The following is a 13,929-nucleotide window of genomic DNA, read 5'->3' on the forward strand; positions in this document are numbered from 1 at the left end:
GTAGGGAGGAGAAGAGACCAGTATTCAGGCCGGAAACAACCCATAAGCCGTCCTTGAACATTGACGGCATTAGCTACCTATGGAGCTTGCCCTAGATCAATCTTGGGTCTCTCTGCGTACCCTACTCGGCATCGACCAGCCTGCTCAGATCGGTGTGAAAGGTACTCAGCATCATGTCCCTTGCCTTCTCAGCACTGAGTCCGTCAATCCGGGCTTGGATCTCTCTCTGACTGCGTCTGACCTGCTCCGCGATCTGGCGCCACTCCAATATCGTCCCCGCTCCCGCCGCCGATTGACTGGCGTGGCCGCTGATATGCGTCGAAGCCAGTTTTCCAGCCCTCTTGCGCACGACGCCGTCAACGATAACGTACTCGATATCCGCGGCCTCGCTGAACCGCACGACCGCCACGACGGGGTCGTACTCGGCCGCGCTCAACATGCCCACGCTCCCGAGCGCGTCGAAGACGAGCAGATCGGCCTTCTTTCCGCGTGCGATGCTCCCAATGTCCTTGTCGAGGCCAAGACATCGCGCGCCCCGGATGGTGGCCAGGTTGAACACGTCTTCCGAGGTGCCCGTGACGTCTCGGGACGGAAACTTCCCTTCGGCGACGATGCGGGCATTCTTCTCCACCCGGGTCAGCTGCAGCAGCATGCGCGCTTGGAGCGGGATAGAAGACGGGTCGTTCGAGTGGCAGTCCACGCCGAGCGAGACGTTGGCAGTGCGAGACTGCTTCAGAGCTGGGTCCAGGGCCACGGGGTAGGACATGCCCATTTGGGCCTCGGTTCCGGGTGTGCTGGAGATGGGGGCCCCGGTTGTTGCGAGAATGGAGAGATCTTCTTGAGGGAGACCGTTGCAGTGCGAGAGAAGCAGAAAGGGCATGCTCGGGGCAGTGTCCGATGGTGGATAGGGCGAGCGGAGGAGTTTGTACGAGTGGAATTTGGGTATGGGTGATTGGAGACCTGGGGGTTCAGAGGTCAGCCTCAAACCATGGCGAAGAGGTGTCAAGTCGACCCAACAAGGATATTCTGCTCTTCAATCCCTCTCCAATTAAGTGTATCAGGGAAGCATCCGACCCATGTCACGGGACTCGCGACATTCGGCAGGTCTTGTAAGAGGACTTACCCATAAACGCATTACATCCAACATGAGTAGTAAGGACACGTAGACCACTCGTCCTCAGCTTCCCGAGCATGCCCAGAACCATGTCCTGGGGGAGGAACCAGCTATCAAAGCCCATGCCAATCTCGACCGTTGCGGCAGGTCGATTGTGCTTCTGGGCCAGTTCCGCAATCTGCGTGAGCGCCCACTCGGGAAGGAGGTCTTGGTCCGGGATGCATTGAGACTGATCCCACCGGGCCATGCGCATGGGAATGCTGTAGGCGAAAATACAGCGGATGCCCGAGTCGAGGGCTGCGTCGAGTGCCGAAGCGGCTGTTTCCGACGGTGGACTCAGTCATCTGTCTTTCTTTCTGTCTTTCTCGATCGATCGGTGATCAAGCGTGGCTACAGGACTCACCGTGAGCAGGCGTGCAGGCGCAATGGGCGTGATCCAGGACCGTCGTGGTGCCGGCGTGGATCGCCTCGAGACAGCCTGACAATTGGCCCCAGTACATGTCCTCTGGGGTATATGCGTAGGACATCATGTTGCCTGTCGTTTGTTGGGTCAACAGAACCCACCACGCAGAACGACTGTCTCTGATATGCGCAAGTGGCGAACAGAATGGACCCTACCGGTATACATGTACGCGACCAAGCCCTGGTCCGCATGTCTTCCCTTCAGCTGCGTCTGCCAGAGATGACGGTGCGTGTCGACGAAGCCGGGGGAGACAATTTTCCCCCTGCAGTCTATCACTTCTGAGTCGTCGGTTGGCGCGGAGATGTTCTTCCCGATGTCGACGATGACACCGTCGCGAATGAGCAGGTCGGTGTCCTGCAGGCGCACGACGTGGTCATTGTCGTCATGTGTGAGTACGGTGCCACCCCGTAGAAGGATTGACGATGGAGGGCGACTCGCGGCCATGTTATGTTGCCCTTGGGCTTCAGGTATGAGGATGATGAACGCTAAGAAACCAGGGGAGAGCTGCCAGTGAAACGAAGTGGTGGCAACAAATCTCCCAGGGAGTCATCTCCTCAGGTCATATATATTATATCTGTTCCAACCAGTGCCTCCTGCACTCAAAGTCTCTCACCCATGATGTTGGCAGGATGGAAGGATCTCGAGGTTTGAGGTCGCCATTATGTATGTGGTGAAGAGAGGAGAAAAAGTCTCCGCACGTCGGGTGCACTCTTCATCCCGAGATCAACCAGGACATTATTCTTGCAGACTTGTCTTCTGCTCTGCTACGGCGACTTTTGAGGTCATCGTCGCCCTCCTGACTTACAGTGTACGTGCCCCTTTGGGTCTCTCTGGGGATGGAACCAGAGGTCCGTCTGTCAGCAGTTGAGCCAGACCAGGCTTCCCAGACGAGGATGTTGTTGCAGTGCTTCCTCCACATTCCTCTCTACCTCGTACTACCTTGTTCTCATTTCATATGCACTACGACGTACCTCCGAGGTGCAGCAGGGAGTATGTCATTCTCTAGTTCTTCCTCCCACGCCCTCTCGTCTTTTGGAGGCCTATCTTCTTCCCCTTTGTCTGATCAGGGGTCACCATCTTGCAGTCGAAGCTCCTGTGCGGAATGCAGCATGGATATCCTTGCGTGCTCGGTCCATGCCCTGCAAGTTCATCTCCGTGTCCATCCCCACCGGTTGGTCCATCTGAACCTAAGCCCTGGCACTTGCATGTATGTATGCGACGTATCGCGTCTTTTACCCATCACGATGGCATGTTCTCCCAATGTGGCATGTATACTCGGATCTATCCCCCCATACGTCCAACCCACGACAGAAAAACGATCCCGTGCTCACATAACAATGGCGCGTGGTAAGTAAGTATGTAGTACTCGGTACTTGGTAGGGCGTGGTACACGTACGTAGGTTACCCAACCACAGCGTATAACGACTCGTTCACTAATCCAATGGCGACGTCGACACCGTGTACGCTCGAACAGGTGAACCAATCCCTTGCTGCTCATTGACACATGCAGGTGCCAGCCACACAAGTCCACCAGGTGTGGGCGCAGCCTCGCGTAGCAGCATCGGACATCCTAAATGAGCCATAGTCTCTCCCCGGCGTTGCCTAGGACCTACCGCACCTACAAAGCATGTACCGAGTCCTGTACGTACAGGTCCAATAGTGTGCTCCAGTTACCCAGGGATTGACTGTTCTTTGCATCCCGCCCTATCTAGCCCGACACGGAAAGTGATCTCACTCACCTCCTCCCGAGAGCTGGTGTACCATCCTAGGTTTCTATCCCATCTTCGGTTATGCACTCCGACCCGTGTCTGGCACTTAGTCAACCACTTCGGTATAAATAATCACGAGTCTCACGGCACCGTGCGCAGTGATGAGTTGCACAGCGTGAGTGGAGTGCACAGCGGTGGATGCCCTGTCGATCACCTCATGCATAGTCAACTATTGACTACCAACATGATCCCTGTCCTGCTGGGCCTGAACCAACCCGTGCCGATCCCAGTGGAATGCCCCGAGTCAGACTGTCCCGACTTTTTCTCAGTTCTTGGCTTCCTCGTCCTTCTACCCAAGATGGGATAAATGCCCTACGACAAGCAACGAGGGAAGCAATGATTGATCTGAGTGCTGACTACAACCTATCTCCGAGTCCTCTCCTAGGGCCTTGGGGTCACTAGGCTTCCCAGACCACAATCTCCTGGCTACATGTGTCCACTCCGTCGCGCTATCACGTCCATGCAAGTCATCTCGTTCACTGGTCCCGATCCATCCTCGTATCTAGTCGTGGAAGTGATTTACGAAGCATGCCCGTCGCGTTGTACGGCAGTCTCCAGGATGGCTGACGATTTGGCTGTGGGAGTCGGTACATGCCCTCGGGAGGAGCCTGGGACTCCATCGACCGACTGCTCCAAGGTGGCGTGCCAACATGGATACTGGGGTGATGACAGAAAGACAGCAAAGAAAAGCGACTCCCACCACCGCATTCCATTTGCCTAGCTTTCGGGCTTCGCAAAATCTAAAACCCCAGTCGTGATACCGTCGTCCCTGCCACCAATGCACCAAGCATCGGGGATCCTGGACCTGGTATGATTGATACTAGTGTCATTTTCGTGACCCGTTCATGCATCCCCCGTCAAGCTGCTCCCCTGGTATACCGTCTCGAGCCCTCCATCCACACAACGAACCAAGGGACCCTCGGAAAAAGGCCCCCACTTCTAGCAATTGCGCCGACCCAGTGCGGACCATCTCCGAGAGAAGAATTTGCGCCTTGCTGTGTTGTGGCCATTTTATTGCACGATGCCATGCGCTGATTTGGCCCTCACCAAGGTCATCGGGTGGTCTGTGTAGGAACTGGGGAAGCGCGCCTCAGGATTCGTGCCAGCGCTTCATTGCTCAGTTCTCCCTCTTCCGCTTACGTGACTGATCCTATCCGCCTTTGCGTTGAGAGGATGTCGGTCCTTCAAGATCGTTTCCCATGATGTCTCTGCCGCCCGGGCCCAAGAATGCTCCGTCGCCTTCGTCCATCCACTTACCGTCCCCTTGATCTGTACCCCATGCTTTCTTCTTAGGAGCCGGCCTGACCTCGAGCCCAGCATTGATGACTTGCAACCGAATCAGTTTCATGCGGGCTTCCTGAATAAAGGCGTCCACCATGTCCAGTGCAGCCTGCTGGGACTCAGCCCGGGCGTCGTGTTCGACTGTTTCCAGGACTCCACGCTCCATATCTATCCGGCCACCGAGCCGGCCGTCTTGGATCAACGAGACGATCTCCTGCAGGATACCTCCTGTTGTAGCTCCGTTTGAAGCTCCGTTCGACGGCGAGGCCCGCCCAAACATCCGCTCCATGCTTGCCAAGGTGACCTTGTTAAAGGGCTGCAAGTATTGAACAATACTCTTAGTCCGGATTCTGGTGTAAATGTCGGCAACGAGGGGCTGTAGATAGATGTCCAGGAGATAATCCGCCCGGTAGGATTCGAGGATCTCCAGACATTGGCTGTATTTGCTTGCACAGAAGAAGCTGATGGCCCGACGAATGTGCGGCTCCAGTTCAAGGAAATTGCGAAAGCTGCTGTTTTCCAGCACTTTGGTCTGCAGGTCCGAGCGAGACATGGACGCCAGCGCACACAGGCCACCATAGACGGCCACATCGTTGCTCGTCAGAACATCGCTGTAATGATCTCCCAAGCTGGGGTCAGTACTGAGGAAGCTTTCGGCAGCATCGGCGTAATCACGATTCGACATTTGCTGGAGACCCGCGGCCGTTTGAATTTTTGGTTGGTTTCTTGCCATGTCTTCCGGCTTGAGCTGAATGTTCTTAACCTTCTGCACCTGAGATTGAACAGCCAGCCAATTGCGCTGTTCGATCGCAACAGCAATGATTCGGAACGCAGTGGACGTGATATGAGCTGCCGTAGTGCAGTAGTCTCGCATGCGGGAATAGGCTTTGACTGCATTGTTCAAGTCCCCAATTGTATAGTAGTGAGTACCCAAATCTTCATTTCCCATCTGGGGGAGGAAGGTCAGTAAACTGTCTCCCACAGTGCACGATCGGTGCGCCCCTAACTCACTCGTATGCTCTCCTTGATCAGATTGTTCTTGTATCCCTTCAACTCACTTTCCAGACGGGCGGTTTCGGCGACGTTCTTCTTTTCTTGCTGAGAAGCCCATGCTGGATCCAACAAGTGGTCTGGGTTCTTGCCTCTTGACACTCGCTCCAACAGTGCCAATGCTTCCAGGTAGTTGCGGACATCGCTACCTTTCTTCGCCTCGAGAACGGCCATTCGAGCGGCCTCCTCCGCCAGATACGTAGAACATGATGCGATGAGGTGAAGTCGCCGGAACACGGTTCGACCTGTGGTAGGGAGGAAATTAGCACAGATCAAGCCGCCTCGCGGGGACAATATGACATACCTCTGTAGTTGGAGATGTAGGCGGCAAGATCAAATTTTGGCGCTTCTATGATGGCAATCATCAGCTCGGGCCCCGATCACCTGAAGAAAAAGACCTTGAAGTACCGTGTACCACGACGCCATAATCGTACGGTTCCGGTTGAAGATCGTTCGCCATGACGTGGATGGGCGCCGCGTCTGCGGCCAAGGTCAAAAGGTTGGTTCAGCTGTTGCTTGAATTCTGCCCTTGCTGTTGTGCTTTGCTGATAATGGGCAAGGGAATGAAAGGGATGCAGATCGGCATACGAATTTGTTTTGATAGATGTCGGCCCTTCCACTCGTGGTCTTGACATGAAGACTTCGAGGTTGGGTGCGCCCTTGTCTATCAATGACGGAAAGCTTGGCGCGGCACAGCCCTTAACTGGCTCGCCAACATCGAGACTTTGGGGGGGCAAAGTTACGTCTCACTAGACCTAGTGAGCATGAGGCAGCTACCCAGGCACCCAGCAATAGCGTTGTGAGGGGCCCCCAAGAAGCCTAGTGAGCCCCTCCAGTGTAAATGCTTCGGCCTTTTGCTTTCACTTCAGACAGTTCCGCTAGACACAAAGGCGAGAAGAAAAGGGCTCGAGGAGTTTTTGAAGGTCAACGGAATTCCTTCATTGCCAATATATAGCGCTCAGCGCTTACTGATCTGCCCTTCCTAGATATCTATGATACACGAGCTTTTCGTCAACCTCAGGGAGCTTCCACTGACGGGTATCTCTTGTTGACGTCCAAGACTTGTCTCCTCCACATATCCAAAAATCCATTTCCCTGTCCCACACCTCATGGTGTTCATCAGAAGCATTGCCAACTTTTTTTCAGGGCTGCTTCAACCTGGTCAGAAATTTCATGTCAACATTTGCATCGCTGCATGCTCGTTGAGAGCGTCCATGATCTCCAAAAGACATTAAAAGAGTAAAACAACTGAATAAGGATCTCCCCTAGGAAAGGAATCTTGAGATCAACTTGTCCATATCAAAACCGCTCAAAACACGCCTTTAATACAAAAAAGGTCAACAGTAGATGAATTAGGCCATGAGAGCATTGAGGTCAAAACCTTGACTCTCATCCTCTGTGGTCGGAATCCAGGGGCCCCTCTCTTCAGCTGTGGCGTTGTGGAAGGCCTCAGCTCGCTTGAGAGTCTCGACATCGAGGTCGGTAACATAGCTCTTACCGTCGGGCAGAGTCATCCGAACCTCGAATTCGTTGTGAAGCATCATGTCATCTTTCCACAGGCGTCGCTGACCGTCGTAGACACAAAGCACGCGCTTCTTCATGCGCATCTTCTCGGCGGCCATGCCCCATGACGGGGGATAGTGCCTTCGCTTCTTGCGGCCCTTGCCGACAAGAGCCACTCCGCCTTTGGACCAGGTCATGCCTTTCTTTGAAGACTTGCCAGGTTTGGAAATACCGCCGCCGATGATTGCTCGCGACGAGGCAGAGGCTTTGTTGGATTTGAGTGCGCCTTTGCCAGATCGACTGTTAAAGGACGGATCATCATCCTCGTCATCTTCATCGTCATCTTCCTCGTCCTCATCGTCTTCATCATCGAAGCTGGTTGGAGCATCCTCCGTCTTGATCATGTGACGGTCCAGGGTTTCTTGAACCTCTTTGTCGACGCTGATCTGCGAGAGATGCTGGACATTGACCGCCTCGGAAGGCTCCTCTTGTTGCACAACGCGCAGCACGCAATCGTCAAGATGCTCATAAAAGTCTTGAGCATTGTTGAAGGTAGCTGAGCATGTAGAGCATTTGCCTGTAGCATCCTGGCAGTAACTGGAGAGTTTTCGGTTGTTTGCGGATGGGCTGCGCTTTCGGCTGTTGGGAGGTGTCTGCTCGACGCCATGGACAGATGTCAGGTGGCGCTTGAAGACATCGGCTCGGTTGAAGCTCTTTTCGGCCGGGGAGCCAGATCCAGGGCAGAATCCACACACCATGGTCCCTTTATAATGGGTCAAGGTGTGTCGATTCTTGTCGTATTTGCGAGCGAATCCTTTCTGGTTGTATTCGCAGGTCAGGATCGGGCACTTCTCTGGCCGTTCGGCTTGGTGGGTCAACATATGAGCCTTCAGGTCTTTGAAGACCTTGCCGCACTCAGGATGTGGGCATCGGCCCTTGTCCCGCCCGTCATCATCGATTTCTGACGTGGGGCTTGGGTGTGAAACTCCGGATACATAAGAAGCTAGAGAAGGCCGCCGGCTCATGTAATGCGGTTGTTGATAGTAGTTGGTGTTGGTGAGGGGTTCGGAAAATTGGGCTGGAGGATAAACGTTGTATGGCTGAGGTGATGGAGCTGGTGAGCCGGAAGGAGAGGTGGTGGTGAAAGAGTGCAAGCTTGGTGCGAAAACTCCGTGTTCGGCGAACACTGTGTCGCCATACGGTCTGGAAGCGTGAATCAAGGATGGATCTGTGGATGAGCTTCGTTAGTTTCATTTCCCCTGATTTCGAAGTAGAAAGACGCGAACAATCATGTATAGGAGCCACCAGGAAAATAATCAAGGCAAGCAAAAACAAGGAGATGAGTGAACGGGCAAGGAAAGACAGGCGGAAGAGACGAACAGGAAGTTTCCAGCGGGGGCATGAAGTTGCCGCTGCTCTGGGCAAAGAAATGAGACTGAAAGCGGCTCGTGTGATGATGCTGTTGCTGGTGCGGTGCGGTTTGCGCGTCATAGGAAAGCAAATGCGGATGGAAGACGGGAGCTGTTTGTGAGCGCGAAGTTTGGGGGAAGCTTCTCGCTTTGCCAGGAGAAAAAACGGAAAATCGCCTGGAACATGCTGAAGCAGGTGTGGTGGGTGATTTGAAGGTCGGCGTAGCCCGAGTCTGCTCGGATGAAGGGGACTGGGTAGCAGTGGAAACGCCCGATTGGGGAGTGACTGAAGGCACAGTGGACACGCCTTGATCAAAGAAAGTATGGATAGACAGTGACTCAGGCGAAGCAATAAAAGATGATGACAGCGGCTGCACGGATTGGGCTTTGAAAAGGGCACCGGTCTTTGGTCGCGGATGAGAAGAGGAAAGATCTGCACACTCACCCACAAAACTGTCGGGGAGCTTCTCATGGCTCCCCAATGACAGCTCAGCTTCCATGGAAGTTCCCAGGATATCTTGCGAAAAGGCCTCGTGATTGACGATAGCTGGCATGACACCCAGACCAAAGGATCGATCAAAGCCATCTTGACTTGAGACTGTGTGGGAGGGGCCCGAGTATGGAGAACCGACAGTAGAGGATGAAGCGCTGGCGATCGACGGTGCGGAACCCGACGAAATCAGAGCCGGCGGTAGTTCCTGGAAAGGCGGCATCTCTTGCTTGAGCGACTGCATGGGAGCTGTCGCAAACATGGACGGGTTGTCGAAGAACGAGTATGGGAGAGGGTGGAAGTTGATCATGGGCTCAGTCGAGTCGTAGGTGTCCATGGTCAAGCCGGGGAAGGGAGCTTGGATGCTTTGCTCAAAGTCGTATGCTGGGTCAAATTGTTGACGACGAGAATGCTCGAGGGCGAGCATTGTCGAGGATGGGGGGAAAGCACTCAAGTTCAATGTGGCTGCATGGGCTGGGGAGAGATCAGGGAGTATATGGTCTTCGGTGACAGCAGCAAGGCTTATGGGCCGAGATGGGATTTTTGTTAGGATTGCGCGACCCGGGGCGGACGAGAGGGTGCGTGAATGCGAGTGTTCTAGGTCTTTTGAGGCTCCGGAAGCGCTATCGATAAAGCGCCGACGAATACGGGTTTCCGAGGCCTAGATGCTCTTGGGGCCGAACGGGCGTTTTTCTTCTCTTTTCTGACAAACAAAGAGCGAGCTGGTGAGGCTTGCAGAGAGAGTGCCGATCAATACTGGAAGGAGTAAAGATGGGGGTGGGCGCGGGAAGGGAGGAGGGATGATGCCGAGCGGGCGCGTTCGAGGTTGTCTCGGGGGACGTTGGGGGGGGGGGGGGGATGCTGGGTGTTAGCTCAGGCAGACTGAGACTGCCAAGCACGACGAGGTCCAGGCAGCGAAGGGAAGAAAAGGTGTCGAGAGGATTTTTGTAGAAGTTGATACTCCGGCCTGGCAGATGGAGGGGGCGAAATCGTGAGATATAGTCGTTTGGAATATCTGTACAGGCATGATGAACTAGCCAAGGGAACAAGAAGGGTCTTACCGAAAGCAGGGGCCCTGTCTCTTTCAGATGAGCCAAAGTCTCTCTGAGATCAGAGATGGACCCAGTGAACTACGCATGTGAACGGTTAGCCCTATGGCTTGGACATGGACCGGGGCCCGAGCAGGGGGATGGAGGTGGACCAAGGGTCCTCACCGTGAGTCCGTGACCCCTCGGAGGCTAAAGGAGCAGGGGTGTCGCGGTGTGGCTGTAACAGCGCAATACACCAAGGAGGAAGTGTCACTGTGACAGACTAATGCACCTCTAGTAAGCTAGCTTCGGGGAGGCCTAAGCAAGAAGAAGAAGCAGGAAGCAGACGAAGCAGAAAGGTCCCCACGCGTCCGTCACATCTTGGGTCATGCTGGGTTTTTTGGTACAGTAAGAGATATGATGGCCAAGAGGACAAGGTCCGTCTCTGGTGGTTGAGAGTCGAAGCCAATGCGAGTTGTGTGTGGTTTGTGCTGGCACAGATGAGAGGACGGGAAGGAGAAAAACCCAGGCGCAAACTTGTTTTTAGCAGCAAGATGCAACTGCGGGCGGGTAGTGACAGTGACCATCAATGAGGGTCGGAACTTTGTGTTTTTCCGGTTCCCTGCTGCTTTCCTGCGTTGCTTCGTCACTTCGTACCACCACTTTGGGGGCTCAGAGCAAAAGTACCCGTGATGCCATTGGCCAGTTCTCTCTCTTTTTGGGGGTTGGAAGAAAAGGGTGACAGCTTGGAGTAGCAACAGATTTCTCAGATTGGACCCAGCAGCATGACATGACCCTGTCGGTCACTTTGGTAGCAACGGATAGCAGCAAAATGTAGAGTTTCCCATGCGGGCAGGGACCAAATTCCCTCCTCGTGTTGTCCTTGTTGAAGCCGGGGGTGAGTTCCCGTTGATCCCGTCAAAGTGTCAGTTGCAGTGACGGCACCTCCCAGGACTGCGGATGGACAAGTCAAAGGGGTGCCCCAATGGAGCCCGAGGCCGCCTAAGCGTGGCCCAGTGGAAGCCAAAGAGTAGGGATTAGGCTGGAGATGCTGGATTGGGAAGGAGTGGGTTCTTGACGAAACCCCGTGGCTCGTGTTTGGGGCAGGCATCTGATTGAGTGGATGGGTACTTGGCTCTGCCGCATTGAGCGAGGGGTTGCCAAAAGAGAGGGAAAACGAAAGAGGCCGAGTGGGGAGGGCCTTTTTGCCCTGGTCACCCTCCCTTGAACGCCTTCTCTGCCAGGTCATAGCGGCCTTGGGTGGTTGTGTTGTAGGCGAGGCCGATGCGATTGGCGCCATCGTGCAGATGCGGTCTGCTGGGCCCTGGCAAAAACGTGGTCTACAAGCGTCCCCCACCGAGCCTGGGTCCTTGATTGGCTTCACGGCCTCGGGGTGCCCTGTCCAAGCTCTTTGGTTATGGCGCAGGGCCCTTTTAGTGGCGGTGAGGCTCGCTATGATTGGCTGTGCGGTGCCTGAGCCACATCTGCTACTATTTTTTCACCGCCCAAAGCCTCTGTTGCGGTCTTGGGGGCTGTGAGACTGTGGCGGGTTGATGCACAACATCCGCATCATTCATCTGGTCACCGACTTCTGATGAGGCGTTGCTCGAACTCTCCTGAATCAACTTCCATGATTTGACGGAATAATGAAGTCATTGGTCGAACAGTAGTGATGTTGCAGCTACGTCTTCCTCCTGTTTGCTGCAGATGCCACACCGTGGTCGGCCACATCCCCCCCTTGTTCGTAGCGGGTGGTGGTTCAAGGATGACGGAAGGGAGTGTCCCTGGACCTGAAATCTGTCGAATACGCCAGGCAACACAACATCACCATCTGCCCGTTATTTCACGTGCGATTTGACAAGCCCCTCAATCCTTTCTCTTGCACGTGAAATGATTGGACAGAGAGGCATCACGAATTGCTATTCCTTCATTACAAACGTGACTGAGTCACCCACCTGGACTTCGGGATCCCTTAGTCAGACACCTGAGTATTCCCCCCCCAAAGGGCCCAGGCTCGTACAAAGTACATCCTCCGCACTGGGTTTCATGGATTCCACTATTTCCTCAACTTGTAGACACAAATCTCGGGTTTCTGTATTGACGAGAGAAATTAATCACTATGACCTACTTGGCAGTTGTCGCTTAACTATTGTGCCGGGGGTTGTGGGCGTGGGCTGGAAGCCCGTGGGCTCGGGATTGGGGAATTGCAATGGGTTGGAATTGGTGCGCGGAGCCGCCTTGAAACCAAAACTAGCCCCCCTGTTCCCTTTTCCTTTGCCCCTCTCCGGGATCCCGACCAGAATTGCTCTCGTAAACACCATCGGCGACTCGTCAAAAGGACAATCCTCCTCCTGTCTGGCCTCGCTTGCAGTCCTCTGGTCATGGATAGGGTGCTTTCTTTCACCTCCGTTCTCCCTGTATCGTTACCGCCCACAATCTATGAATGACTCGAGAACGTCTGGTCAATTTGCCAATACCCACCAGCCGGTTGACTGGACTGTTACCCTCCTTTTCCCCTGTACCAAGTATGTTATGTTTCCCACCCCCAACCCCCCCGGGACATGACTAGGTCAACACGTGTAGTACTACCGGCCCCCAAACCTCTCCCTCGTGAGTTTGAGGTCTCTATGATGAAACTCCCCTGGTAGGGCTGAATGCGACATCCGCCCCCAACTTGCTGCCCTTGGGCATTGGGTCATGACTGGTGACTACGATTGACCGAAGCTTAGAAATATCGAGGACAGAGGTGTTTTCAAATCACTTACGGTACCTACATCAGGTACCTACAAACCCCCGTACGGATAATACCTTGGGGTTCATTTAGCTCTCGAGGTTTCTGGAGAGTGTGTGGCTACATACTAAGCATCTGCTATTGGCACATGGCACACCCAAAAGATTTGATATGGGCGCGCCGAATTTCCTTTCCCAGAAGCACTGAGAGAGAAGCCAAAACTTTACAGTCTCCTCTCCTCGTGCCTCTCGCACCCTCCACTCCCATGCTGTTCTGTAACTTTCCCGGAAGCCTCACCCTGCAGTTATGGTGTTGCCCAATCCGCCCACGAGGGTCAACTAACGTCTGTGATCTGAGGGTTCTAGCCATGCATCTCCCCTCCCTTCCGCCAGCCAAAAGGCATCCGCCCTCCTGCCTACGACCTGGCTAAGGACTCGCGGTCTGGCATTGCCCTCTTCGACCAACCAAGTTGCTCGCCCCACTCTTTACCGACAATCTCTGCCTCTTCATTGCTCGTTGACTCCCTATATCCCCAAGGTAGACCGCTCCCTGGCCCCCGAAGAGTCCAGAAATTGTTTTAGTTGCTGGCATATCTGCCCAGCATGCACACGAGAAAAACGGAGTGGTCTTCGTGTTGATCTTTTCCACATCATCTGCAGCCTCAGAACGGTGGTGCAGGCAAGGATCCGCCTCAATCCGAAAATCTTTGAACCCTCCAGAGCTATTGTTATTTTTGTTGTTGTTTTGTTTTCCACCATGGTGATAGCTTACCAAACAGAGGCCCCAAAAGATAACCCTGGGACAGGGTTATGAAAACTTTGGGACTTCCCTGCCTATCACGCAGCTTTAACGGCCTTCTATCGAAACCTTTCCCCGCCAAGGACTGCTGGGTTGGGAAGCCTGCAGTTTTCCCACCTTTCTCAATCTGTGCTTCTAGACACCCTTGGGCGACCACCACATTCACCTTTCTTTTCGTCCTCGTCGCTCTGTATATCTCCTCCTCCAATAGCCTCACCGGGCCGGCTAAGACACTGCAGTGCCCTTTGCTTCTATCAAATCGAGCATCGCCCACGGGGTCTAGATCCCGAGCA

The 13,929-nt window shown here is 54.2% G+C and overlaps 3 protein-coding genes across 3 annotated transcripts; all 3 read right to left on the minus strand.

Annotated features, from left to right (window-relative positions):
* Positions 1-121: 121 nt before the first annotated feature.
* Positions 122-2,021, minus strand: AYL99_02822 (hypothetical protein; the record flags this gene model as incomplete). The annotated part of the gene is made up of 4 exons (XM_018834338.1): positions 122-960; positions 1,124-1,432; positions 1,518-1,649; positions 1,733-2,021. The coding sequence occupies 4 exons, from the start codon at positions 2,019-2,021 to the stop codon at positions 122-124; spliced, it is 1,569 nt and encodes a 522-aa protein (XP_018696962.1).
* Positions 2,022-4,496: 2,475 nt separating this feature from the next.
* Positions 4,497-6,137, minus strand: AYL99_02823 (hypothetical protein; the record flags this gene model as incomplete). Its single annotated transcript, XM_018834339.1, has 4 exons — positions 4,497-5,576; positions 5,639-5,922; positions 5,982-6,026; positions 6,086-6,137. 4 exons carry the CDS (start codon positions 6,135-6,137, stop codon positions 4,497-4,499), a joined length of 1,461 nt encoding a protein of 486 aa, XP_018696963.1.
* An 892-nt stretch (positions 6,138-7,029) lies between these two features.
* AYL99_02824 (hypothetical protein) lies at positions 7,030-9,506 on the minus strand (the record flags this gene model as incomplete). The annotated part of the gene is made up of 2 exons (XM_018834340.1): positions 7,030-8,408; positions 9,035-9,506. The coding sequence occupies 2 exons, from the start codon at positions 9,504-9,506 to the stop codon at positions 7,030-7,032; spliced, it is 1,851 nt and encodes a 616-aa protein (XP_018696964.1).
* Positions 9,507-13,929: the final 4,423 nt, after the last annotated feature.

The sequence above is a fragment of the Fonsecaea erecta genome, assembly GCF_001651985.1.
Source record: "Fonsecaea erecta strain CBS 125763 chromosome Unknown Scaff2, whole genome shotgun sequence".
Taxonomy (NCBI): Eukaryota; Fungi; Ascomycota; class Eurotiomycetes; order Chaetothyriales; family Herpotrichiellaceae; genus Fonsecaea; species Fonsecaea erecta.